The following is a 26,534-nucleotide window of genomic DNA, read 5'->3' on the forward strand; positions in this document are numbered from 1 at the left end:
CAATGCTATTCCTTCTTACTGGACTGCCCTCTCTTCCCCTTCATCACCTAGTGGATTCCTTCTTGCTTTGTGTGGTGTTTTTGGTGTTGTGGGTGAGGGTGGGGGGAGTTGGTTTGCTTGTTTGTGCACCACGCGGCTTGCAGGATCTTAGTTTCCCGACCAGGGATCTAACCCGGTCCCTGGCAGTGAAAGCACCAGATCCTAACCACTGGACCACCAGGGAATTCCCGCTTCTTGTTTTTTAAAATCCAGTTCAGGTACCACATCCTCCAAGAAGGCTTCCAGAGTTCCCACAGTGGCCTAAGCATCTGTCCTAGGGTCCCCACAGCTCACTGGATCCATCACTGCTAATGTACTAACCACAGTGTACTGAAATTCCTTCTCTGTGTCTGTCCCCCGCCACTAGACTGTGGGCTCCTTCCTCTGTGTCCTCAGAGCAGAGCAGACGTCAACACTTGTGGAACTAACGTGAGCTGTAACCACTGAATGACCAACTAAGTTCTCTAGCCATGTCTGTATATTTTCCCACATATGTTTGTTTGTTCTTTTATTTCATTCAATAGGTATTTATTGAGAACTTACTATGTGCCAGGTAGTGTTCTAGAAGAGTGGCCAGTGAGGAAAGAGGAAAAGTACAAGAGTGTGGTATCCTGGAAACCAAGTGAAGGAAGGATTTCAAGGTTGAGGAGATGGTTAACTGTGTCAAAGGCTGCCAATAGGTCAAGTAAGACGAGGTCTGAGACTTGACTGTTGATAGAACAATGTGAATATCATCAGTGACTTCAGCACTTTTGCTGAAGTGGTTGGGCAAAAAATCCAATCGTGGTTAAGGAAAAGCACTGGAGCCCTGGGGGAGAAGGACTGAAGAAAGCTGGTATAAAGTTTTGCTGTGAAGGGAAGCAAACAAATATATGGTGTTTTATTTTGCTATGCAGAGTTTTTTTTTTTTTTTTCCTTCTTTGCGGTACGCAGGCCTCTCACTGATGGGGCCTCTCCCGTTGCAGAGCACAGGCTCTGGACGCGCAGGCTCAGCGACCATGGCTCACGGGCCCAGCCGCTCCGCGGCATGTGGGATCTTCCCGGACTGGGGCACGAACCCGTGTCCCCTGCATCGACAGGCAGACTCTCAACCACTGCGCCACTAGGGAAGCCCCACTATGCAGAGTTTTTTATTTGCATGCAGTATATACATCTATCCTTTCTTTCAAAGCTTCTGGGTTTCCAGTTTTGAGTTAGAATGCAATGTCTGTGGACAGCAACTCTGAAATGAATTTTTCACAGCACATTAAGTCCTGTGTCCTTTCTGAGGCCTCCTCAATCTTGAGGGCAGAGGGCTCTCCCTGCTAGTGTCAAAGGCTGTGTTTTGGGGGTTTTTTTCCACTAACCTCAAAACCTTGTGGCTGATTCACAACAAATATCCCCTCAACCACAACTGACCACGTCATGCAGTCATGCATGTGACACCAAACACTCATGTGGCCACCATTCTTCCTCCCTCCCTGGCAGAATGTGAAAAAGACCAAAGGACCTGCCCCCAAAAGACCACCAGACCACATGGATTAGTACCATAAGATGAGGTGACACAGATCCTCAAGGACATATTGAAGCAGCAGCAGCAGGCAATGACCACATCCCACCCACCCCTACCCACTCCCCACCGTGGTCCTCCCACAGAACGTGACCACCCTGCACATTCAGACCCAAACAGGAGAACATTGCACAACAAGACACATCGTTTCTCATAGAGCTGTATTGTGGCATATAATAATAGGTACTCTATATAAATTAAATTAAAAATAAAGCTCCAGCAGGTTGCACAGGTTGGCTGTTAATAAATATATCTCTGGGTAATTGTGCCCCAAGACCAGCTCATGACCACTCTCCCTCATCCAGAGAATTATACAAAAATAAATACAGGCTTGGGGGGGGGGGGGGCGGGGTGGGAAGGGAGGACATGCCCAGTTCCATTCTGGAAGTTCTCACTCACACCATCCACCCATGCTGTTTCTCTCCACTGGTATCACCGCAGGGAGCCCCATGCTGACTGGAGAGCTAAGGGACAGGAAGGCCTCTCTCCAGTCAAGCATTCTCAGAAGCAAAGGACTCTTCACTGTACAGGCCACACATCCCATCTGAACCCTCTGGGGGGAGGGGCTGCCCCTCCCCAGAGAGGGGGAAGCCTGTTATTGCTGATCTCACAAGCAGCTCCTACGAGAACCAGGCCAGAGAGAGGCACAGCGCAAGCACCAGGAGGGACATACCACTGTTCAGAGCCACAGGGACCACCACCAGCCCAGCCAGGACTCCCAGAGTCTGGGTCAAGGGCCCCCAGAGCTGGGGAGGCAATACACACACTCTCTCTGCAGGGGCTGCTAGGGTAGGAGACCTCTTTGGGGGCTCAAGGCTTGGGCCTGAACCCTCTTCATCCTGGGAGCTCACATGGGGCCTGGCCAGGCTGGAAGGACAGACTTCAGCCCCCAAGGAACCAAGGAGGGGGAGATCTTGCCCCTGCAGGACTGGAGCAGCTGGCTCCTTGCCGGATATAGAAACCGATCTGTCTGCCAACTCAGTGGTAAACTCCATCTGGACTTCTGTCCCCCCCGGTGACCCAGTCACCCCAGCTATCACCCTATTCAAATGCAAAGAGTCAGAGTCCTTGCCCATCCCCTTCTCTGGAGCCCCAGTGAACTGACCCTCCATACTCAGAACCACAGGGCTGTTACATCCTGAGCCTTCTGCCCACGGGAGCCACACATCTCCCATAGTGGCTACCACAGGATGGGCCCCAGAGAGGATTTCCGGAGGCGATTCCTTGGGGGTGTCCCCTTCTGGGCTGGAGGGTATGATGGAGAGCCCCTCTTCCCCCTCCCCCTCCTCATCAGGGTCCTCGGTGTCCTTGATGAGCTCCACACCACGCCCCAGCCTGGCATAGTGCAGCGTGATCTCCTCAGCCAGGGCACTGTTCAGGGCCCGCTCGGGGCCAGGCCACTTCAAGATCAGGTCGCGGTCCGTGAGTATGCCCAGGGGATGGCTGGGAGATACCCCCCCATCTGTGGGGCCCTCCCCACCACCTCCTGTCCCACCAGCAGCCACGGCAGCCCGCAGGCGGCTCAGGTGGGACAGGTAGAGCTGCTCCAGCTCCTGGTCAATGGTGTCCTCGCCAAGCAGCTCCTCCAACCCACTCACGACCTCCAGACCCCCGGGGGGCTCATCCATGATAGCTCCCACTATGGGGTCCTTTCGGCCCCTTCCATTCTCTCTGGATACTTCCCACGTGGCCTCCACCTGTCGCTGGCTGGGTTCCAGGAGAGGCCCAGCTGCCCCCTCACTTGCATCGGGCCCTGAGGCCTGGTCCCTGGGAGAGCCACCCAGGCCACAGAGGGAGGAAGAGAGGGGAATCCTGATGGCCGGTGCCTGGGGGACCTCTGTGAAAGCCACACGTGGACTGCTTCTGGGAACATCACCTTCCTCTGGGGGTTTGCCAGCCACTGTAACTTCAGAAACCTGGAGCCATAGGGGGAGGGGGGAGGGAGGGGAGAGAAAGGGAAGGGAATGAAGAAGAGGAAGGGATGGGACAAGCAGAGACAGTGAAAACTGGTGAAAGCCCACATCCAGCCCCACAGGTGTTTCCAAGTGAAAACTCCGTAAAGAACTATAATTTTCTTAACTCCAAAGACTATGTCTACATTGAAATAACAAAATTAGGTGGAATAAAAGGGGGTTTCCTGTAGATCATAAAGCTGAGGAATTCAGTGGGCACCAATATCTGGTGAATGACTATCAGTAACTACTGTTGGTTGACCTCCAAAACATATCCAGAATATCCATATGAATTCATGTATTTTCTCTTTTAAAAGAAATTTACTTCCTAGCTCTGTCTTTTGACAAGGCCTAGAAACAATGACCAATCTAGTAGCAACAAGCACATCTAGCACCCAGATCTTGGTTCCTAAATACCATTCTCCCCTGAAAGGAATCAGGGCTTCTGAAATAAATGACTATTCCTAGGTTCGGGGCAGGGAAAGTACAAGATGACGCTGGGACATATTGACATACCAGAATGTGAGAAAGTGCTCGAAGAATGTTGGGGATGTATCAAAAGAACTCTAGAGCCAATGAAAATAAGCTCCCACTGGCCAGAGACAATTCAATTTAAGTGTCAAAATAAATAAATCGGTGCAATGGGTTGAAACTCATCAAATATGTTTAAAATTCATGAGTTATTAATGCCACCTCAAAACTTAAATCCCTTAATTGGTCACCTTTGGAGAAGTTCATTTCTTCTGAAGACTGGTAAATAAAAGGGAAGTTTTTAAGTATTTATCCAGCTTTTTCTATACAAACTATATACCCTCAGGGCTTATATGCTCAAGGTAGCCAAATAGTTGATGTGAGACAGTTTTTCTTTAGAGAAGAATTCCAGCTAATAAATAAAATGGAAATAGAATTAAGTAGAATCAATTTTATTTAAATTAATTTAATAATAACAGGTTATATTTAATAAAAGTAATAGTTAAATAAATTTAATACTAGATGAAATTAATTAAATAGAATAAATTAATAAAAGTGGAGTAGAAATGTGTTTCCACGTGGATGCAATCAGCCAAATCCAGACTGTGGGAAACTCTATAGGACAAACAAGGCTTCTTCAACAAACAAATTGCAAGAAAAGTGAGATAGATTTAAAAATCTAAAAAGACCCATCAACCAAATACAATGTATTGACCTTGTTTGGACCCTAAAACACTTATGAGACAAGGAAATTTGAACACTGGCCAAATATTTGATGATCCTAAGGAGTTATTGTTAATTTTCTGAGGGGTAATGTGGCATTGTGGGTTTTTTTTTAAGAGTGCTTAATTTTCTGAAATACAAACCAAAGTATTCAAGGATAACATAAAGTCTGGATTTTTTCCAAAATAATTCCATAGGGAAGGTGAGAGGAGGGGGTGGGGTATAGAAAAATGTAGGAATGGACGTGTTGAAATTTGTTGAAGCTGGGTGATGAGTATATGTGGGTTCATTATACTAGTTTCTTTACTTTTATTATTTATTTATTATTATTTTTTTTTTTTTGCCACTCGCATGGCATGTGGGATCTTAGTTCCCCGACCAGGGATCAAACCCATGCCCTATACAGTGGAAGCATGGAGTCTTAACCACTGGACTGCCAGGGAATTCCCGGTTTCTTTACTTTTATATGTTTGAAAACCTTTGTAATAAAAAGTTAAAACACACACACACACACACACACACACACACACTTACATCTCTAGAATCTCTCTATCTCCCCTGCCAGCACCAGCATCGCTCACCTGGACCACTGCAATGGCCTCCTCCTCAGGGTCCCCCAGCTGCCACCCTCAACCCTACAGTCTATTTTCCTCACAGCAGCCAGAGGAAGCCTGTTAAATCCTAAGTCAGATCATGGCCCTTCTCTGCTCAAGACCCTCCTGCGGCTCCCCTGTCATTCAGAGTAAAAGCCAGAGTTCTCTCCATGGCCCGTGAGGCCCCACGCGATCTGTGCCTCCACCTCTCCCACCTCACCTCCTGCCGCTCCCCCTCACTCCCTCTGCTCTGCTGCACGGCCTCCTCCTCGCTGTTCCTCACACATATTAGCCACGGCCCCGCCTTGGGGACTTTGCACTTGTCTGAGATGTTCTTCCCTTACCTTAGTTATCCACATGCCTCACTATTCCACCTTCTTCAGATCTTCTCTCAAATCTCACTGACCGCCACGGCCTTCCCTGGCCACCCAATCTGAAGTTGCAAACGTCTTCCCTCCCCCAACCTACCACACACACACACACACACACACACACACACACACACACACACACACACACACATACTCTCTGTCTCCTTATCCCTTTATTTCTTTTTTCCTTAGCACTCATCATCATCTAAAATACCATATATTTTAACTACTATTTTATTTTATCATGTCTCACTCCACTAAAATGTAAGTGAGCCCCATGAAGAGACAGTGTTTGGGTCATTACTGTATTACCAGTGTCCCTAACAGTCCTTGGCACAGAGCAAGCACTCAATAAATATTTGCTAAACTAATAAATGACATTTCTATAAGCCCAGGCGAATAACTGCATTCTACCCTTCTGCCACCAAGTTCTGATTTGGGGGGCCACCCCCCAACCTAGGGGAGACCCAGAGCAAGTCAGCCCTACCACCCAGCCTCCCGTCGGGCTGTCCATCCAGAGGCTTCCAGGCCTGCTTACCTGAAGTGTCATCTGGGGCCACGGACGGAGAGGCGTGGGGGCCACCAAGGGACCCACTGACTCCTGGACATCAGGACGCTCTGCTGGAAAGAAGAGGACAGCGTCGGGGCCAGGCAAGGGTATAGACAAGCCTGGTTTGGTTAAGAAAATATACTCTTCTAGCCAACTGGCAGATTTGCCTCTGAAGCTTTCTGTGACAGTCTAAGGCGGAAGGTGCCTCTTCATTTGTGGAGAAAGAAAAGGGGAGGAAGAAAGAAATGGTAAATATAAGCTAAAAGTCCCCAGCCTGCCAATTGCTTACCCACAGCAGGGGTATTATCGTCTGCACTCTTCATCCTCAGCTTCTCCTCGTTAGGCCTGTGGGGCGGAGGAGAGAATGCATGGATCTGATGCCCTGAAAGGCCGGTTCTGCCACCTACCGGCACCTTCTGAGCCTCTCTGCTGGCCCACCCTCACCTGACAGCTGCTGTTTTCTCTTCTGCTGCCTCTTTCTATCCTCTGGTCATAAAGTCCTACACACTCGCTGTAGAAAATTGACGAAATACAGGAAAGCGTAAGGAAGCAGGAGAAAAGTCACACATCAGCCAGAGGCAACCACCGTTACCATTTTGGAAAATTTCATTCCACACATTCTGTGAATCGTTTAGATTCTGCGGGCATAATTTTGCAGCTGGCTTTGTCCATTTAACAGTAAGAAGCAGCATTACATACGTTTGTAAACATTTGAAATGGCTGCTTACTACCCCTATCACATGGGCTGACCTTAATGTACATAGCCATTCCCTTCCTACTAGGCAGCTAGGTTGTTTCCTTCATCTTGCTCCCACAAAGCAGACTTTGGCAGACATCACTGGGCATAGCTTAATGAACATTTTGGATCATTTCTTTAGAGTATACTTCTGGCTGTGGAGGAAACCATCTTTTCCAAGAAAGGGCAAGCGAGGACTGTGGGGCACAGGAAACAGCAAAGGGAAGGAAAGAAGCAACTGGAGAACGGGAAGGAGGTGAGCAGAAAAGGCAGTAACCCGAGATCACAGAGGCCTAGGTCCCTCCACCAACCCTCCACCCATCGCCATATCAGCCTGGCAGGGCACTTAAACTCCCTGAACCTCACCCTCCTCACCTTAAAACGGAGCACAGGGGAGCCAGGATGTGTACACCAAGCACAGGGCAGTCGAGGGAAATGAGGACATCAAGCCAGACACCAGGGCCTGGCACAGAGCAGGGGCTGAATCAAGCATAGATATTTGTTGGTCTTTCTCCTCATTTGCCAGGCAAGTCAGACCCCAAGGTCTGAGTGGCGGAAACCAAGGGTATTTCAGCCAGTCCCTGCCAGGGGTGAGGGCATGAGGATCGTGGAGAAATCGCTGTTCTCATTCTCATCAATGAGTATCAACTGCTTACAAATTAAGGCAAATGAGGGAACCATTAACTAAAACACATGCGGAGACCTGAGAAGAGCTGAGGTAATAGCTCAAACCTTTTTTCTTCCTCAGAAGTAACAGGATGATGTTGACATTTCTGGAAGTGGTTGCAACTTTTTTGAAAACACTTAATCAGTTACCTTCACAATTACCTACAAAAACAGAATATCACTAGCTGACCTGAATATAGTGCTTACTATGGTACTTCGTAGCACAGCTTCACATATATTCATTTAATTCTCATGAGAACCCTATGAGATAGGTACTTTTACTCTTTTGAAGTAGGCAGTTTTATTATCCTCATCTTACAGATGGTGAAACAGAAGCCAAGTAAATGGCTCAAGGTCATGCAGCAAAGATGGAAACCCAGGTCATTCAGCTCCTAAGTCTGTGCTCTCAACCAACAAACTGCTGCTTCTTGGATGAGGGAGGCTGGGGTCTTACCACAGCCCCATCTCCAATCCTTTCCAGGGCAGATAGAAAGAGGCAGCAATAATGGACAAGATCCCCCCCTCCACCTTCATTCAAGCTTTGCTTTTGATCTGCTTTTTGCCCACACTCTCATTCCCAGTTTCCCTGCCTTCAGGGGACATGTGGCTAGGAGACCACCAGACACAGAAATGGCTGCAAGAACTGGCTTTTATTAACACCCTTGGGGAGGAAGCTTGAACCATGTACATAGATCTAGAGTCTGGAAGATCCGGAAGGGACCATCTGGTTTTCTCCACAGACTAGGGCTCACACATCACACCAGAGGAATTTGAGTCAGAAGACTACAGGGCATGAAGTAAGTGACTGCGTGGGAGCTGTCACCTACTTGGAGCAGGAGCCCAGCCATCAATTCCTGCACGTCATGGATGAGAAAGGGGGATTCGGAGCAAACTGGCTTGGATGGCGCTGCACCACTCCCCTTAGTAGGTCAAAAATCCAGGTCTTTGGATTTGTGGCCCAACACAATTTCTGCTGACTTCTTTTGCTGGTGTAGTCCTTCATTAGAGAAAATGTCATCTTCCTAGGGTCTTCTAAAGCAAGCATCCTCAAGACCAGCAAACAAACAGAGAGGCAGCCCTCCTCCCAGGGCAGGGCTAGGCAAGCCTTCCCCTGCCATCTGGCCCAGTGCAGGTGCATGACAACCAGGCTTCTAAAAGCCACTCCAGAGTCCTAGATGTACATGAGAGAGAAGAGAGGGGAGCTCAGGACGCAGCCAACAAGCAGGAAAAGAACTTCGTGGTCCATTTGAAGGAAAAAGAGAAAGAAAAACAAATACAAAACAAACCCTTCAGCCCCCAGAACATCTCTTCCAAAGCCGGGGAGGGTGAGAAGAGGGGGAACATCCAAAAATCACGTCAAGTAATTCAGCCAATCCCCAAATCCACGAAGTCAGCAGAAGTACACAGGTCACTCTCCCTACTTCCAAAGTCAGAGAGATGAAAGCAGGAGGCACAGCATCTATTGTTCACCTCCTCCACCGTGGGCCCTTTTCATTGATACACCAAGTCATTTGAAAACCCTCACATCTATCCTTCAAAGCAACACCCTTCCCTTTGCAGAAACTGTTCCCAAATGCAGAAACTGAGGCTCAAGAAACAGTACCTACACCCACTGACTACTAACTATACACCACACTGATAACATCCAAAGAGGGTTCCATTTTGAAGACAGTGTGTGAAACTATGGGCTTAAAAAAAAAAAAAGAACACTAAATATCCTTGAACTGTCTTTCACAGTAAATATTCGAAGGCAGCTATGACTTTAATCAAAAGGAGGATAGTGAAAGAAATGGAGTACAAATGTATACTGACTCACTAATCAGTAACAGAGAAGAGGGGTTCTTAGAAAAATGGGGAGGGAGATTAAGAACAAAACTGTACCTCCCGTATGCTTGCTAATTTTCGAGAAGGAAACTTGCTCTTTTGGCACCAACCCCACACACGCCACGTGGTATTGCCTCAAGGGCAGTGGGCAGTCACGAGCTGGAGCACAGACCGGGGGCATCTTGGGCACTCATCCTCTGGGTGCTCTCGCGAGAACTAGTCAAGACCGTGTAGTCTAGGATGGGCCGTGTCAGGCCTGCATGCCTGTCTCCTGGGCGTGAAAAGTCTTCCTGCCATCAGGAGACTCAATGGCCTCTGACCTCAGACGGCACCCAGGGAGACCAGGGGGTGAGATTTCAGAAAGAGGTGCTGTGGGCCCCCGCCTAGGCCAGCCAAGACAGAACAAAAAAGTCAATCGCCACAGTCAGAGAGTGAGTGAGCAAGTGAGGGCTGACAACCTCTGTGGAGAAGAGCAAAGCAGACTTTCAGAGCAGTCACATCACTGCCACCACCACCCAAGTCCTCTGAGAACACCCCCAACACTCGTGTTTTCAAAGAACCTGGCCAGCCCAAAGTGGGTCATGCACTGAAACCCAAAGGGAAACTCAGCAGACCCCAGCTCCCATGCTGTCAGCCTGAAGATAACGCTGACTCTCCGAGGGGACAGGTGGCTTCGGAAATCTGCCCGAGATACTTGGAATCCCAGTTACCCTGAGCCACCTGCTTTCTGAAAACAACAGGGTTTGAAGGAGGCTGTGAAAGCCACCAAGTTATGTGGGGTACTGCTCTGTCTTCCCCAGCTAGTCTGTGTCAGTGTCAGTTCTGGGACTTACGGACAATCCAGTAGGGCGGAGGGAGGAAGCTGAGCAGTTTGTTGTGCTATGAGCTTCTGCTACAGCAATGACTTCATTCATTTGGCCGTGACCCACGGTAAGAAATGCATTTTACATCATAACCCAGCACACACCCATATATACATCTCTCTGAAAACCAGTTGTTCTCTGAATGAGACAACACTTACCTTTACTACATGTTGTGATGCACTCATTACTTTCTATGCTATTTTTTTTAATGTTTGTTGGAATCCAGTAAGTTTACTTCACATCTTAATAAAGGGTCATGACATGTAGCTTTGACTAACCCCAGCTCTGCCACCTACCAGCTGTGTGACCTGGAGCAAGTTACTTAACCTCTCTGTGCCTCCGTTTCCTCATCTGTGAAGAGGGTATAATAGTAATACTTACCTCAGAGAGCTGTTAGGCAGATTGAGGAAATATTTGAAAGTCGCCTTTAAAGTGCTTAACAAACAGTACTCCACTCCAAATTCCCACTGAGAGAAACTGAGGCTCTGAAGAGGAAAGCAACTTGCCCAGCACTGCCCAGCTGGTAAGACACATCACCCAGCCCAGCACAGCAGTTGAGAAGTGGGGCACCAGAGCAGGAGCACCCAGCTCAGATTCTGGCTGTGCTGCTTTCATAACACGTGGCCTCAGGCCCACATCCTCGACCATGATGCCCTATCAGCTTTCCGTGGGATAAAAGAGGATCACTTTCACACTAAAATCCTCACTCCAGACAACTAAGATGACCCCTGGCCCATCCTGTTTCGACTTTGATTGTTCTGATTTCCCAACTGCCAACTCAGATAGCAAGTTGGGTCCCCATCCATTCGGCTACAGGTACACCTAAAAATCATTGAGGGCTTACTGTGCATCAGCCCAGGGACAGACTCTGGAGACACAACGGTGAGCAAACCCGACTAGGAAGCTTACAATTTAGCGTGCAGGAAGACATCAAAAAAAGATACTCACACTCATTCTTTCAACAAACATTTATTGAGCACCTGTTAAGTGCCAGGCACCGTGGCAGGCCCTGTGGGAATACAGTGGTGAACAAAAGCAGACCATGTCCCTACCCCTCACGGAGCTTACAGTCTAGCAGGGCAGAGAGGGTCATCCGATAATCCCCTAATGAAGGTCTAACTACAAATTGAGGTCAGGGCCTTCAGAAAAGGAAAGAATGCCCCAGAACAAGGGGCCTTGGCCCAGACTACAGGGTCAGAGAGGGCTTAAGATGCTTAGAAGGAAAATGAGCAATGGAGGGGTCAGGGAGTGAGGGGCTGCTGAGGACTCTATGGAGGAGGTGATGGAGTCAATCTCGAACAAGGGGAGTTTGAGGCATCTTTGGGACATCAGCCAAGTAGAGATACTGAGTTTGTATGTATGAGGTTGAAGGAAAGAGTAGGGAGAAAGAGAAGAACCAGAGAGTTCAGAGGAAAAGCAGCAGAGGGTGGCCCCAAGGCAAGGGAAGAAAGTGTTTTAAATAGAGGAGTGCCCAACCACTTCAAGAAGAACACCAAAAACCCACCTGTGGAATCTGGCAGATGCGGGGGCAGAAGTGAGTGGAGAAGACAAGTGCAGGCAACTCTTTAGAGGGGGGTCGACAGTGAAGGGGAGAAGGGTGATTGGCTGCTGGCCAGGAGCAGTGGGGACAGAGGTGGGGTCAAAGGACAGATTTCTAAGACAGCAGAGACACTGGCATGTATAAAGGCCAATAGAGAGGCTCAAGCGAGGAGGGCAGTGAAAAGCTGCCAGGAGAGAAAGGGTAACTGATAATGTCAGGTTTGGAGCAAGTGGCAGAAAAATGGAACCCAGAGCACAAATGGGGAGACTGGCCTGAGGGAGGAAAAGGGCCCCCCTCCTCCCCTGTAACACAAAGGAGGGAAATCAGTTTGCAGGCTTGGGGGCTACAAGTTGCGGGGAGTTCCATTCTTATGGTTTCTACTTGTTTTTTTGAAGCAGGAAGTCTGAAGGTAAAGAACATTTGAAAGAGTCACCTCAGGGACGAGACAAGAGTGGATCAGAATAAAACAGTTGGACTGCCAGGCAGGGTGGAAAATGACCCTGGATCTGTGGCAATGCTCATCTCCTCTGCTCTATGACATTCTCTAACAGGGCCTGCCTGCTTGGCTGCTCAGCTGCTATAAAAAGACCCGGGCCTGAGGTGGTTGGGATGGACAGGCTTCCAGGAGGAAGCACTCTTAGAACTGAAGGATCAAAATGAGACTGCCCACTGCAGTGGGCACCGGACCAACATTCCTGATGAGGGAAACAGCATGGACACAGGCCCTGAGGCAGGAAGGGGCAAAGCACCTTGGAAAGACCACAGTGACAGAAGCTCAGAAGGCAGAGGATGGCATGAAGTGAGACTAGCTGCCCTGGAGGCCAGACTGGGGGAGAGGTCATGGGGTGCTCAAAAGCCATGCTGCAGCTTTCTTGGTCTTTATTTTTAAGAGGAATAGGACACCTCCCAAGGGTGTTAAGCCAAGGCAGACCTGGAGGGCTCTCCTCCCCACACCAGCCCTGGGATTTTGGACTCTGGGAGCCTCAGTTTGCTCATCCAGAAAAGAGGGATCGAAGCCATCTACCTCACAGGGAATGTTGAAAGGATCAGATGAGACTGTACACGCAAATACTCCGCAGGGTCTCTGCCAGGTCTTGTACAACAAACCCTCCTCCATCCCTGCCCCTCCCACCCGGTTCCACCACCGGCCCTTTGACATCTTAGCGCCAGTCTGCACCTTTGGCCCTGTTTGAACCTAGCACTGTGCCCAGCACATGGTAGGCCCTCAATAAATGCTTGTTGATGGATCAGCTCTAAGCCTAAGGGTTATCAAAAGCCTGGGCCAGCAACTCGAGGAATGCAGCCATTTCAGTTTCTGAGCTGTATCCCGAGGGCTAGCACAGACTTCTCCCGTGTCCCCACGTGACGTGGCCGTGCTGGTGCACAGTGGACCTGCAGGCAACACCTCCTGAATGGGAAGCCCTCTACAACAGGGCTCGCGCAGGCTGAGGCTATCCCCTAAGATCCTCTACCACCTCCCAGAAGGGCTGGGTCGCAGGGAGCGGCTGTTCTCCAACAGCACTCCAAGTCACCGGCAGCACGCAGGTTTTAAAACAATAATAAGTTGAAATGTACTCGCCAAGAAAGCCACCGACCTACAAAGAAAATCTTATCGCTGATCTTGCAATGAGCACCGACCTCCCCTTTGCAAGAGCTGAGATCAAGATAAAGAAGCTATCAAAAAGCCATCTGCCCACTTAAAATAATATCACAAGTCATGTTAGGAACCACAGACCTGGGGCCAGATACCAAAACAATTGTCTGAACGGGCTGCTTCAATTTCTCCTTAAAACCACCCATGTATTTTAAAAGAAAAACACCCTCTCCACCCACCTTGGCCCTGCAAGCTTTTGATTTCTCTGTTCCCTTCCTTTCGCACTCTAAAATGACCAAACTCTGTTACCCAAACTGTCACGTCTTACAGACAAGGCTCCCACGACAGCCAGCTGGAATGACGACTCGGGGAAAGTGACAGAAATTAAGGCGAGGGGCACTGGAATGGCTGGATATCTTGATCTGGGTGATGGTTTCACAAGGGCATACATATGTAAAAATCTATTGAGCTTCACATTGAAGATCAATAAAGGAAAAAAACAAGCTAGAAGGACAGCAAGACATGCTAGGAACATGGGAACACCTGGAGCGAAATGCAGAATTTGCCCTGAAACCTATCATCAGGCCTTCAAGAGGAACAGTAGTTTTTTAAAAACGTCCCTACCGTCTCCTCGCTGGTCCTATCACTCACTAGCTGAGTGTACTTGAACAAGCTGGCTCACTTCTCTGAGCTACCTCAGTTTCCCCCTCTATTAAATGGGCATAACCATAGCACCTACACCACACAGCATGCACAGCGGGACTCAGGAGAGAACAAACTTGAAGCTGTCAACACAGAGATCAGTAAATGTTGGCCACTGTTAATCTTTCAAAGCTACCACCATGCTTCAGTTAACCTTGCCCATGCTTGCGGCATCCAATCCAAGCACACAACTTGACTGTCATTCCCCTTTAGCAGATGAGAAAACGGAGGCTCACAGATGAAGAAACTGAGGCAAGGCTACACAGCTGGTGATGGACAGAGCAGAGTTTGGGAGGGGAATCCAAGGAACTATCTGTGATTCCCTAAGCATTAATACTGACACCTATATGGCACTACTAAGAGCCAGGCTTGGTTCTGAGCGCTCTCAGTCATCTCCTGTGAAGTAGCTGCAATAATTCTCTCTGCTTTACAGATGAGAGTACTGAGGCACAGTGCGGTTAAATGAGTTGGCCAAGATCATAAGGCTAACAGACGACAGGACTGGGATTTGAACCCAGGCACTGATGTCAGAATCCACACTCTTACGCCTGTAAGGAAAGCCATGCTGCCTACCCTGCTCAGATAGTCTCAGGTTACTGTTACCAACACAGGTTGGTAAGTAGGTACTTGTCTGCTTGCTCACTTACCCAGGCACATCTGCCCATCAACCCCAAGCTAGACCTTTCTGAACCACTCACAGCCTAAGGCCCTTCAAGGATCACAAACATCTTGCTGCAGCCAGAGGCTTCTGATCAAGCATATACAAGGTCCAAACAGCATTTTCCCATTCCCATTTCCAGTCCTCCCAAGAACAGGGAAATGTATGCATTTCCCACATGTGCTTGGAGAATCTACTTATCCCAGGTTAGACTTAGGTGATTCCCTCCAAAATCAGGCCTAGCTGCTACTCTTGAAGAACTCATGGCTTGATAGGGAAAACCTAGGAGGATCTTGTATCAGGGGCTTCTGGGGTTAAGTGGTTCCTTCTCCCAAGCCCTGAATGGTCACAGGTGGTACAGCAAAAACAAAGGTAAAGAACTTCCAGTCCAGGCCCATCTGGTTCTGCCTCTGCCAGAGCCACTGCTTCCTGTGACAGCAGGGACTCAGCCCCTCAACTCCACAGGAGGTATCAGACTAAATTAGAGCAAAACAGTAAAGAGAGTGCACAGGCTTCAAGGTCAGACATGGCCAAACTGAAAAAGCCAAGAGCCATCACTTCCTCAACCAGTTTCTCCCTCTAGAACCCTGGCTTCCTGCTCCATCAAATGGGGATCAGATTCCCTGCCTCCCACTGGTAAGGACCTTGGTCCACACTACCATATCACTGCAGTTCTCTCTGCTCCAGCACACTACCCTTCGTTCACACCAGATTCAGTCCCACCTCAGGACCTTTGCACTTGCTGCTCTCTCTCCCTAGAACACCTCTGCTCCCATTATGTGTGCAAAACTATTCCTCTTTATCATTCAAGGCTCAGTTTACACAGTACCTCCTCAGAAAGTCCTCCTTGTTCCCTTTTCTACAAACTCTCTCCCTCCCCGTATCTGTGCATAACTCTTCTTATCAGCATCCAGGACTCACTTTCTCAAAGGCCTTCCCCTAACACCCCACCTAAAGCAGCTATTCCCTCCCAAACTGTCCCCTTACTCTATTTTGCTTTCCTCTCAGCAGCTAAACTTATTCGTCTGTATCTTATCCACCTGCTGGTTTTTTCAAACTGTCTCTCATAAAAACCTGTATGCTCCTTGAGGGCAGGTAAGATGTCTGTCTTGTTCAGGGCTTTACAGTGCAATTCAATAAATGAATGAAACCCCAGTAATTAAAACACAGCCTAGCACATGTTTGGTCTCCATTACTCTTTGACCGACTGACTGAATGCGCCCTCCTCCCTGTGCTGGAGGGCAGGCCTCAGGGGCTCCGGGGTCGGAATGCTTGTCCTCCATCCTAAACACAGCCCTGCGTTGGCGGAGGTGGCGCTGGCAGACATTACCTGCGCCTCACCGGCTTCATGCAGCTCTTCAGCTGCCTGGCCTCAGCCTCCACGGGACCCTGGCACTCGGGCTGTGGCTCCAGCTGCTGCAGCTGCTGCTGCTGGGGCAGCCCTTCGGCATCACTGGGTGTGGGAGCGGGTGCAATCCGGAGCAGGACTGTGTAGTTGCGGCCGTGGTTGTTGGCCCAGAAAGTGCCCTCGGGGGTCTCATAGCGCACCACGAAGTCCAGGCGCGCCCCATCGCCCGCACCCTCAGCAAAGGGCAGCTGGAAGGCAAAGCGGTCGGTGCGGCCGCCGTCGTCGGGCGAGGAGGCGGGCGCCTGGCCAGGGCCCAAGCCAAGGCCCAGATCCAGGATGGGATCTCCTGCTCCTGGTCCTCCCGCTCCTGCCCCCGGCGGGCTGCGCGGGACGTAGCGCGCTGGGTGGTCGCAGAAGGAAGCCCAGCCGTCGTGTGAGGCCCGCACGTGCACCGCCTTCTCAAAGGAGCGGTTGAGCACGCGGACCAACCCGCGCAGCACCGGCGGGCGCCCCCCAGGCACCCACACCCCGGCACCCCCGGGGACCGCTCCGGGAGGCGGCAGCAGTGCCTCCAGCTCCACCATGACGCGCCCCAAGCGCTCCAGACGGCCCGGCGCGGGCGGCAGCGAAAATGTGGGCACCAGGTAAAACCCCCCGCCAGCGGGAACGGGGCACAGCGGCGAGGGCTCGGGGCAAGCCTCCTCTTCCTCCTCCCCTTCATCCCCATCCTCGCCATCGTCGTCCTCGTCAGCCCCGCCGCTGACGCCATCTTGCCCGGCCGCCACCGCCATCTTGCCCGCCCCGGGCCCGCCCCACGGCCGGTAGCGGCGCAGCTGCGCCAGCGGCAGCCCCAGGGCCTCGTCGGCGAACAGCACCCTCCGCGGGGCCACCGCTGCCTCGACTGAGGTGCGGGGCTCGCCCGCGGCCGGCGAGGGGGGCGCGGGATGCCGCAGCGGGGGCTCCACAGGGGCCGTGCGCGCCATATCGGCGGCGGCACCGGCGGCGGCGGCACCGACGGCACCGGCAGCGGGACCGGCGGGGGCAGGGCCTGAAGGGGCGGGCAGCCAATGGGAAGGCCAGCGCCGGAGGGAGGGGGATACGACTCACGGGGGGGGGCCGTAGGCGCCGAGACGACAGGTATAGCGGAGAGCCAATGGGGAGCCGCGCACGCGTGACGTAGACGGTGACGCTAGTGCAGGGGGAGCACGCAGCCAATGGGGATACCCGAGAGTGGGCGGTGTAGGAGGCGGGATGATCGGGGATCAATGGGGATGCGTGAATGGTGGGGGGTGCGGGGTCCGGGATGAAGAGAGCAGAAGTAGGACAGCTAATGGGGAAGTGTGAGTGGGAGCGGCGTGGGAGCGGCGGGGAAAACAGAATGGCTACAGGCGATGGGGGCAGCAGGGAGCGAACGGAGAAGCCGGAACACTAGGAGATCCGTGGGTTGCGTAGGTAGTGGGACGGAAAGTAGAGACAGCGAACAGCCAATGGGGAGCCGCGCACCAGTGACGTAGAGAGGAGGGATGACGATAATGGCTGCAGCGAGCCAATGGAGAGTCTTGTGAGTGTGCACGACGCCTTCAAGGGGCGGTGCCAGGGCGGAACTAGCCAATACAGAGACCAAAAGGTGACCAAGAGGCGGTATGTGAGCGGCCTCGGAGGCGGGACTGGAGGGGAAGAGTCAATGGAGTGGGTGATGAAGGCGAGAGCGAGGAAGAGAGGTAGCAGATAGCCAATGGGGGAGTCAGAGTGAAGGCAGTTGCGACCTCAAGGGGCAGTGCAAGAACGGGATGAACCAATGCTGAAGCTAGAAAGTGTATCGGGACAGAAAGACCCGGAGGTGGGACGGGAAAGAGCAGAGCCAACGGGGATGTTGTAGCTGGTGTGAAGGAGGGGATGAACAGCCAATAAGGAGGCTAGAGGAGAGGAAGGGTCGTAGGCCGTCTGATCTGTAGAGTGGTCGGGCCTCTGAACCGTAGAGTGCAGGCAGCCCTTAGAAAGAGTATTCCTCTCATGGATGGAGTTACCTTCTCCTTAACCCTCCGTGACTCCCTATTGCCCCAGGGCTATGAATGCCCAGAGCCCCTGAAGACCTAGACTGCATCCTAGTGTGAGATCTGAGAAAGCAAAACGGACTCTCCTGTCGCAGTTAGTGGGTCTGCCCAACCCAGCGCCGAGCCTTTGCTTGAGCGGTGCCACCAGCCAAGAATGCCCCTGATCATCACCCTCGGTGTTCTCCAGGACTTGGCACCATTGTTGAATGAATGGCTAAATGAAAGATTGAGCTTTTGGGGAAGATTAGCTTTTTCTAACTCCAGCTCAGAAAACGCTGAGCGTGACTATGCAGCCAGGAGTTGGTCGGGCATGTTGGCAGATATTGACTAACGTAATCACAAATCAAAGCCCTGTCTTTCTTGCGGGACTCAAGCTCCACACCCCACAGTGGCCTCACCTCCCTTCTTTCTGTCCCCGGTCTCTGCTCCTACTGTTCCCTCTCCCAGGAGTGCTGCTCCTTCTTCCTCATCTAGTGGACTCCTTTCATTCCCCTTTCACTCTTCCTTTGAGATCCCGCCTTCCGTGGGAACAGAATTGTAGCTTGTGTCCACTGAACATGGCCATTCATACATTCCCCCTCCATCCTGGGAGGATTTTCTGAACACCTACTGTATGCAAGGTTCTGACTCACAGCATCCCTAGGAGGGAGGCAGTTCCCCCGGCGGGCTCCCCTCCTCAGGTCTCAGTGTCCAGGATGGGGTTATGGGCCAGGAACCAATCAGTATGTTTAGTTGCGAATAACAGGGAAAACCTCACAAAATAATATGGGCTTAAACAAGATAGAACTTTTTTTTCCTCACCTAAAAGTTCACGCTGTTAAGTAGTCCAGGGACTCCTTCCTGCCCACAGAGTTAGGGTGTTGTCTGTGTCCCGGTCTGGCCCCAAGACTCTCATCCTTCAACAAATCCTGTCAGCTCTCCATTCGATATATTTCCCGACTATACCCTCCCCCCACCCCCTCCACTGCCAGCGCCATTATCTGTCACCTGGACCATTGCAGTAGCCTCCTTCTCACTGATCCCTCTGCTTCCATCCTCACTCCTAAAGTCCTTTCTACACTCAGCAGCCAGAGGGATCCTGTTAAGTCCTAAGACAGTTCACATCTCTCCTCTTCTCTCAACCCTCCCATGGCCTCCTACTCACTCAGAGTAAAAGCCAAAGTCCTTACCATGGGCTACAAGGTCCTGCATGGTCTAACGGCCCCCCTAGTCCCCTCTCTTACCTCACCTCCTACCCCTCTTCCTCTCACTCACACCATTCTAACCACACTCTTACCTCCTTAGTAGACCTTGAGCAAATCGGACACACTCCCACCTCAGGACCTTTGCGCTGGCTGTTTCCTCTGGAATTACTCAGATATCTACATGGCTCCCTCCCTCGCCTCCTTCAAGTCTTTGTCAAAGGCCCACTTCTCTGGGGACTTTCACCAACCTCTCTCTTTAATCCTATCCACTCTCCCCCAGAAGCCTCCCATGTGAGAGGATATAGTCCAGTGCAGAGAGGAGGTGGGGACCTCTGCCCCTCTCTGCCCACCTGACCCCTCGGCCCTCATTCTGCAAGGGTCCTGGCTCTCAGCAGCAGCAGCAGCATCACCCGTCACTCAGCTCTCCTCCTTCTTTTCTGGCACTCCTCTCATGGAGCAAGTGACAGTAAGGGAGAGATGGTTTGGGGGGGGACCCTGAAAGAGAAAACCAGCCCCCTCTCTCAGGAGGGAACAGGTCCTGAGGCAGGGAATGGGGCCTTGGCTTCTAGAACTGACCTGGTTTATAGTTACATGGGACATGTAGGGAATGTTCAGAACCAAGTCCACAGGGAGCAAGGGGTCATTAATTAACCTCAGGGACATCCCTAAAGTTGGACTCCCTCCTGATGAGCACACTCCTCACCCCCTCTCTTGCTCCCAACCACATGCCGTATCTTTTAAGCCCCTGCTGTACGCAGGGTCCCTGCAGGCCTTCAACCTGAGACCTCACCCCACTTGGTGCCTCCCCTGCCTGCCCGGCACACACAGGCCATCTTTGGGTCTCAGACGTGTCCCACCAACTCAGAAGCCTCAACCAGTGAAAGTTTTGTTTTGAACTAATGGTAGGGAGGGTTGGGTTCTTTTTTTTTTTTTTTTTTTTTTTGTTGGCTGATTTTTTTAGGTGTTTTTTTTTTTTCTATTCACCTTTTTTTTTTTTCTTGTCTTCACAAAGCCAGGCCACCAGCCCCCCTCTGGGCTTTTCCAGAAAGGTGAGTCTGAGTTGAGGAAAGAGGTTCTCCTTCTTTTGAGGATTTGGGAGATGGGGGGAGGAAAAGAAGCAAAAGGGGTAAAGGGGTGGGTCTTGGCCAGTAGGTTTATACCATGTGAATAAAAATCTGTTTCCAATTTCTCTTTCCCAGGCCTGAAGCCAGTCTTGCAGACGGGTTGGAGTGGACATTGCATGACAGAACTCTGGGTCATGCAGGGCACTGGAGAGCCAAGGGCAGGGAGTCTCAGCCACGACCTGTCAGAAGAAGCCCCTGGGGGCTGGTCTCCCCTGTTGACCATTGGTTGGAGGGGGTGCCCGCTGAGGTGAGGAAATGCAGCCGCCAAATCTTGGACAACCTGAAACCTTCAAGCCCCCAGAAGAATCTCCAAATCTCAGAACCTCCCTGTCATTGCAGCCTAGAATTTAAAACCTGAGACCGTTGTGCTCAAGGAAACCTGGCGGTTTCAAAGCCCAGCACCAATGGAACGCAGGGCCCCTATCCTCCAGCTCTGTGATATTGGGCAAGTTGCCCGAATACTTCGTGCCTCCGTTTTCCCCATCTGTATAACGGCCATGATGACAAGATGGATCTCCAAGGGCTGTGGTGAGGATTGAACACGATAATTGTGAGAAGTGTTCGGTGCTGCATCTGGCACATGGGAAATCCGAGATAATTGTCAGCTACGGGGATGATGGTGGATATTTAGAATCCTAAATCCTTGGAAACTGGGACTTTTCGAAGTAGAAAATCGCAAAGGCTAAGGGCCTCAGAAGCATCAGGCCATGGTGTCCCTGACCGTGAGAAGGTTGGGGTCCGAACGAGCCTCTCTAGGCTTTGTGAGGATGGATTCATTAATACTGGGGCCTGGTTGGGACCTTCCCTCCGGGTCAGAGCTCTCAGGCCCTAAGATGTAATGAGGCAAGACTTTTCTCCCTTTCCTCACTCAGTTATGTTCAGTGGATTCTGGGAGCCAATGATTCTCAGACTCTTGGATTCTGTGAATTGCCGGGGGTAGGGAGGGACTCCCTGCTTCTTCCTCCATGAAGTAACTTCCATGCCTCTCACCCTCTGTGAGAAGATGGGTTGCAAGAGTATCCAGAGCTCCCCACCCCTGGGCAGTAAGACCGTGATGAGCGTATCAATTCCACTTAAGGGGAAACTGAGGCCTGGACCAGAGCAAGGCCTCTGGAAACGCAGCCCTATTCCATTTCTTTCCCTGATGTCTCCCATCCACATGTAGCATCTCAGTTCCTTTCTTCCTTTCCCCAGAGACCCTCAAATATCCCCTCACTCACAGAATGGCATCTCTCCCTGCCTGGGATGTCCCTGTGATTTGAGTTCTTTTCCCTTTTTTTCTAACTCTACACACTTTTGTTTTAAAAACTGTGGTTTCTCATGAGCCCTGTTATCTCATTGATACCTCTCACCTCTGTAGTGAGGGGAAGAAATCATATTTTCAGATGACTCGTAAAGGGCAAAGAAAAAACCCAAAATTTCAAAATTTCCGTTTAAGTCTCATAATCAAGAAGAGGAGAAACAGAGCGAGCGAGTGAGAGAGAGAGCGAGAGCAAAAACTATGAGAACCCCCCCCACCCCGTGATTATCAGCGTACACACTCATCGAAAAAAAAAATTGGATTATTAGAAGAGAGAGGTCTGTGGCTTCCACACCGTGGTTTTTCTTCTCGGTATAAAAGCAAAGTTGTTTTTGATATGTGACAGTTTCCCACAAGCCAGACTGATCCTTTTCTGTCAGTCCACTTCACCAAGGTGAGTGTCCCCACTCTCCCCCACCAGATGCGGGTCCAGCGGAAGAGACGACAGTGAGGTAGGCACTGGGTTGGAGGGTAGTCAGGGGCCCTCTGGGACCAGCAAGACACACGCAGCAGCTCCTGTGGTCCTGGTCAGGTAAGGTATTTTTTACAGTAATAATAGTAATAACAAACGCCAGAAGACTGATAGATCAAGTACTTAATCAGTGCTCAGGCAGAAGCAAAGATAAATAAATGGATTGATGTGTGGATGGGTAGGATTTTTTAAATATATCAACTGCCAGTCTTTATGAATCTCAGAGCTTTGAACAACTTGAAACACTGTCCAGGTGTAACTGGAAATTTCAGCGACGTCTCTGGCATAGTTGGCTCTTCTCTCTCGATATCTCCTGTCCCTCTCTGTCTCACTCTTTTCGTGTTTCTCTGCCCCTCTCTTTCTCTGTTTCCCTGGCACGCAGACTCTCCACCCCTCTGTCTTTCTCTGGTTCTGACCATCTCCCCTGTCGCTGTCTCCTCCATCTTGACCACACTCCATTTATCCCCTTTCCTCCGTCTCTCCCACCACCTTTCCTGCTCACTCGTCTTGCCTTCCCCCTGCCTGCCTCTCCCCCGCTACCCCCAGCCTCCCTCTCCCCCGCTACCCCCAGCCTCCAGCACAGAGCTTTGTACGGTTGGCGCTTAATAACAGTGTGTTGAATAATGTCGAGGAGGACATTTACATTTTACAAGAATGAGCATCAATTCTGTTTGCCCCGATCGAAAGAGGACTGTGGGCTGTCGGGTTGGGCTGAGCACTTAACTTGAACTTGCGCTTGCACCGCATGAGGAGACCCTCCAGGGGGGCACTTCACGCCATTTTCAACCATGGTTTAGCTGTGGGGTTCTACCCTCAGGACCTGGTGTTGTGGGGGGAGGGCCAGGACCCATGTCCAGGAACAGAGCAGGCCATTCAGGTCTGGGGTGACCTCGTCTCTGCAGGCTTAGCAAGTGCTCACCGAGTGTTAACTGTTAGTATTTTTTAACCAAATTAGAATCATGCTATCTAGCTATCTATTGCTTTTGTTTCTGCTTTGTTCAGTGAATAGGAGCATTTTGGTAGGTCACTGAAAAATGTTTCAACGTATGATCTTTCACAACTGTTCAGACTGTCCTCACATTGGTATGAACCACGACTGGTTCGACCAAGTGCTGATTTTGGGACATTCGGGTTGTTTCTAGTTCTTTCGCATCATCATCCCGGATTAGTTCCTCGGATTCCTACAAATCGAGTGGCTAGGGCAAAGCGTTTGTGCATTTTTAAGGTTTCTGACCCTCTCTGCAAATTGTTCTTCCAAAAGGTTGTCCTGTTTTAGGTTCCCTCTACTCAAGCTAACCGTGGGTGGGTATTATCATTTTTTAATCCCTTCTCAACATAACAGGTAAGAAAAATATCACCATGTTGTTGAAATTTGCATCTTTCGATAACTTATACTGTTCGTTGACCATATGTGCTTTTTCTTTTTTCAGTTGTCTGGTCAAGTCCTTAGTCCTAATAGGGTGTTCATCGTTTTTATTTATTGATTTGTCACAGCTCTTTGTATAAAAGGATATTAACCTTCCATCAGCCATACATATATAGCAAATATTTTCTCTCAATTCATCATTTACTGAAGTTGTTTTTCTATTTGTTTATGCTGTTTTGTGATGCTTATGATGTTCTTATATTGTCAACGAGGTTAGTTTTTTCTTCTGTGGTTACTGTCTCTGGTTTTGTGCTTAGAAAGTCCTTTCCCACTTGAAAATGAGATAAATGTTCACCTGTGTTGGCTTTTATTCTCTTTTATGGCTTCATTTTTTCCACTTACTGTAGAGGTTAAGAGTGTGGGTACTGGAGCCAGACTGTCTGGGACAAACCCAGCCTCAGCTCAAGCAGTTCGTGTGACTTTTAGCCAGGCATTTAACTTCTCGATACCTCCATTTCCTCATAGGTACTGTGATGGTTATAATAGTACCGACCTCAAAGGGTGGTTGTAAGGATTAACTCTCTCAACCTTGTTAGATGCTTAGCCTAGGGCCTGGCATACAGTAAACCCAAGGTCCATATAAGATTATTATTTATCTCTTTAATGGATCTGGAATTTATTTTAGGGTACATGATGAGGGTGACATTTCAAACTGGGCAGGAAGGGGTTGGTGGAAAAATGGACTGGTTAGTCATTAGCTTTATTTTCCCCTTAATTATCCCAGAACCATTTGTTAAACAATCTATTCTCCAGCGTCCCCTGGTTTGAAATGCCATGTTCATCACAAACTCCATTCCCTCTAGACATTGGTCTGTATTTGAGCTTTTCCTTTCTGTTCTGTTCCTCGGTGTCTGTTCTGGTGCCAGGGCCACAGCGCTTTGCTGATTGTTGCTCCGCAATACAGTATAGCGCCCGGCCGAAGGCCCTGGCATCTTGCCCTTTGTTATTCCTCGTTATTTTGGAATAACGAAGGACCAGCTCCTCCAGCCAGAGACCAACAACTGTTCTTATTTGGAGCATCTCTTTCTCTGTCTCTGTCTCTCTCTGTGTCTCTCTCTCTCTCTCTGTCTCTTTGTCTCTCCCCATCTCCCTGCGTTGTTTCTGTCTCTCTTGTTCTCTCTCTCTTTGACTTTCTGCTCCTATGGGTTCCTTCCCCCTCCTCACTGTCTCTCCTTCTCTCGGTGTCTCTCACTATCTCTCTTGTTCTCTTTGTTTCTCTCTCTGTGTGTCTATCTCTGTCCCACCTCATATCTCTCCCATCTCTCTCTGTAGCTCTTCTTCTCTGTGTCTCTCTGTTTGCCTATGTCTGTTTGTCTATCTCTGTTTCTGTCTCTCAGCCAGTCCCCTGGGTAGAACGGCAGTTATCGAATCAAAGCCCTGCAGACACCTAACAGCTCACTCAGACACAGAGCACAAGGCCCCTGGCCCTCATCCGCTCCACACCTCTCCCCTTCCCAGCGTACAGAGGGGCAAATTGAGGCTGGGAGATGGGCGGGAGGGCCTCTCTGAAGGCCTCACAGAGATGCAGTGGTAGAGTTGAGACCCAAGCTCAGATCTCAGGGCTCTCAGTGGGGCCCTGTGGGGCTCTGTGTCTCTCCCCCACCATGGGCCTCAGTTTACCCCTCAGCACCCATGACAGGGGCAGGGGGACCCTGGGCTGTCTCCCAGCTGCTGCCGTTCCCCCTTCTGCCCTCTCACAGGTTGGACCCTCATGGTCACAGTGTGGGGCTAGCCTCACGAGAGCTAGGCTGGGTGGGGTCCCAGGGCCCCATGGGTCAGGAGGCCTCATGGCCAGAGGGTGGTGATACTAGAGGGACATAAGTCAGTCGGTCTATCTGTGGGTCTGGCTGTGGACAGAGCTCAGCCGTGTCCCCAGAGTTGGCACAGGTCCCTGGGATCCTCTATCCCACGGCTCCTCCAGAGAGCCTGGTGGTAGACTCTACCGGCAAAGGCCAGGGCTCTGACTGCTCCCACCATGAGGTCCTAGCTGAAGGTCTGCCAGCCTCAATGTCCCCTTCCTTCCCTCCCCATCTCTGGCAGAATGGCTGTGAGTCTGGGAGCACTGTCCCAGAATGGACAGGGAGATGGTGGCCCTGCAGGGGTCCATGTACTGATCACCAACATTTTGTTAAGCATTTCATGTGAGTTAACTTTGGAAGATGGGTACAATTATTGTCCCGTTTTACGTATGAGCCCGAGGAGAGTTACAGCTAGTTAGTGTCAGAGCCTGGCTCCAGGCTGGGGGAAGCAGAGGGGACGATTCCGACCCTCCGACCTTCACAGAACTTAGGAGGGAGGCTGAGGGGAGGCTTGCTGCAATTCCAGGCCTGGCAGGCGGGAGGCACTATGAACTTCGGGAAGTTCCAGTGATTTTGGACACCAGGGACATAGGCCTTCACCTACTGAGGAGTTAGACCCATGGACCCCACAGAGTCTGTGGGTTTGAGATTCTGGGATCCTTTGAATCTAAGAAATGATGTTCTACGATTCTGAGGTTCTAGCATAGTACCATTTGAAGACCCTGAGGGTCCCAGTCTCTGTGGGGTCTGCATGGCGCTCCCCAAGCATCAAACCTTGGGCCTCTCCGTGGCCCAAAAAGGGCTGGGTCTACAGGGCCCAGGGCTTGTCATGGTGGCCAGACGGACGTCACTCACCACATCCGCCAGCACCCACATCACCCCACCTGGGCCAGGCCGGCTGCAGGACGGGACGGCCAATTCTCGGAACGAAACCCGTGGGGTAGGGTACCTGCCCCCTTCTCTTCCTCCTTGGTGCGATGAAGCCCAGCGCATCCG

At 50.7% G+C, this 26,534-nt stretch overlaps 1 protein-coding gene across 3 annotated transcripts; it reads right to left on the bottom strand.

Moving 5' to 3' along the window:
• Positions 1-1,765: 1,765 nt before the first annotated feature.
• Positions 1,766-17,162, bottom strand: PPP1R3F (protein phosphatase 1 regulatory subunit 3F). Of its 3 annotated transcripts, none has more exons than XM_060087923.1 (4): positions 16,162-17,162; positions 6,538-6,593; positions 6,237-6,319; positions 1,766-3,504 (listed from the first exon to the last, which is right to left on the bottom strand). In XM_060087923.1, exons 1-4 carry the CDS (start codon positions 17,160-17,162, stop codon positions 2,209-2,211), a joined length of 2,436 nt encoding a protein of 811 aa, XP_059943906.1. In that variant the 3' UTR covers positions 1,766-2,208. The 3 variants fall into 3 exon arrangements, with proteins under 3 accessions (XP_059943906.1, XP_059943907.1, XP_059943908.1); XM_060087924.1 differs by having other exon boundaries at positions 6,237-6,316; positions 16,162-17,058; XM_060087925.1 differs by lacking the exon at positions 16,162-17,162 and adding an exon at positions 6,693-6,762.
• Between the last annotated feature and the right edge of the window lie 9,372 nt (positions 17,163-26,534).

Source organism: Mesoplodon densirostris, chromosome X (genome assembly GCF_025265405.1).
Source record: "Mesoplodon densirostris isolate mMesDen1 chromosome X, mMesDen1 primary haplotype, whole genome shotgun sequence".
NCBI lineage: Eukaryota > Metazoa > Chordata > Mammalia > Artiodactyla > Ziphiidae > Mesoplodon > Mesoplodon densirostris.

Coding starts and splice junctions, on each gene's coding strand:
- PPP1R3F (XM_060087923.1), bottom strand. CDS start 17,162: ATGGCGCGCACGGCCCCTGTGGAGCCCCCGCTGCGGCATCCCGCGCCC. Junction 6,594..16,161: donor ATGAAGCCGGTGAGGCGCAG/GTAATGTCTGCC, acceptor TCCGCCCCACAG/GCCTAACGAGGAGAAGCTGA. Junction 3,505..6,236: donor GGCCCCAGATGACACTTCAG/GTAAGCAGGCCT, acceptor CTATGGCTCCAG/GTTTCTGAAGTTACAGTGGC.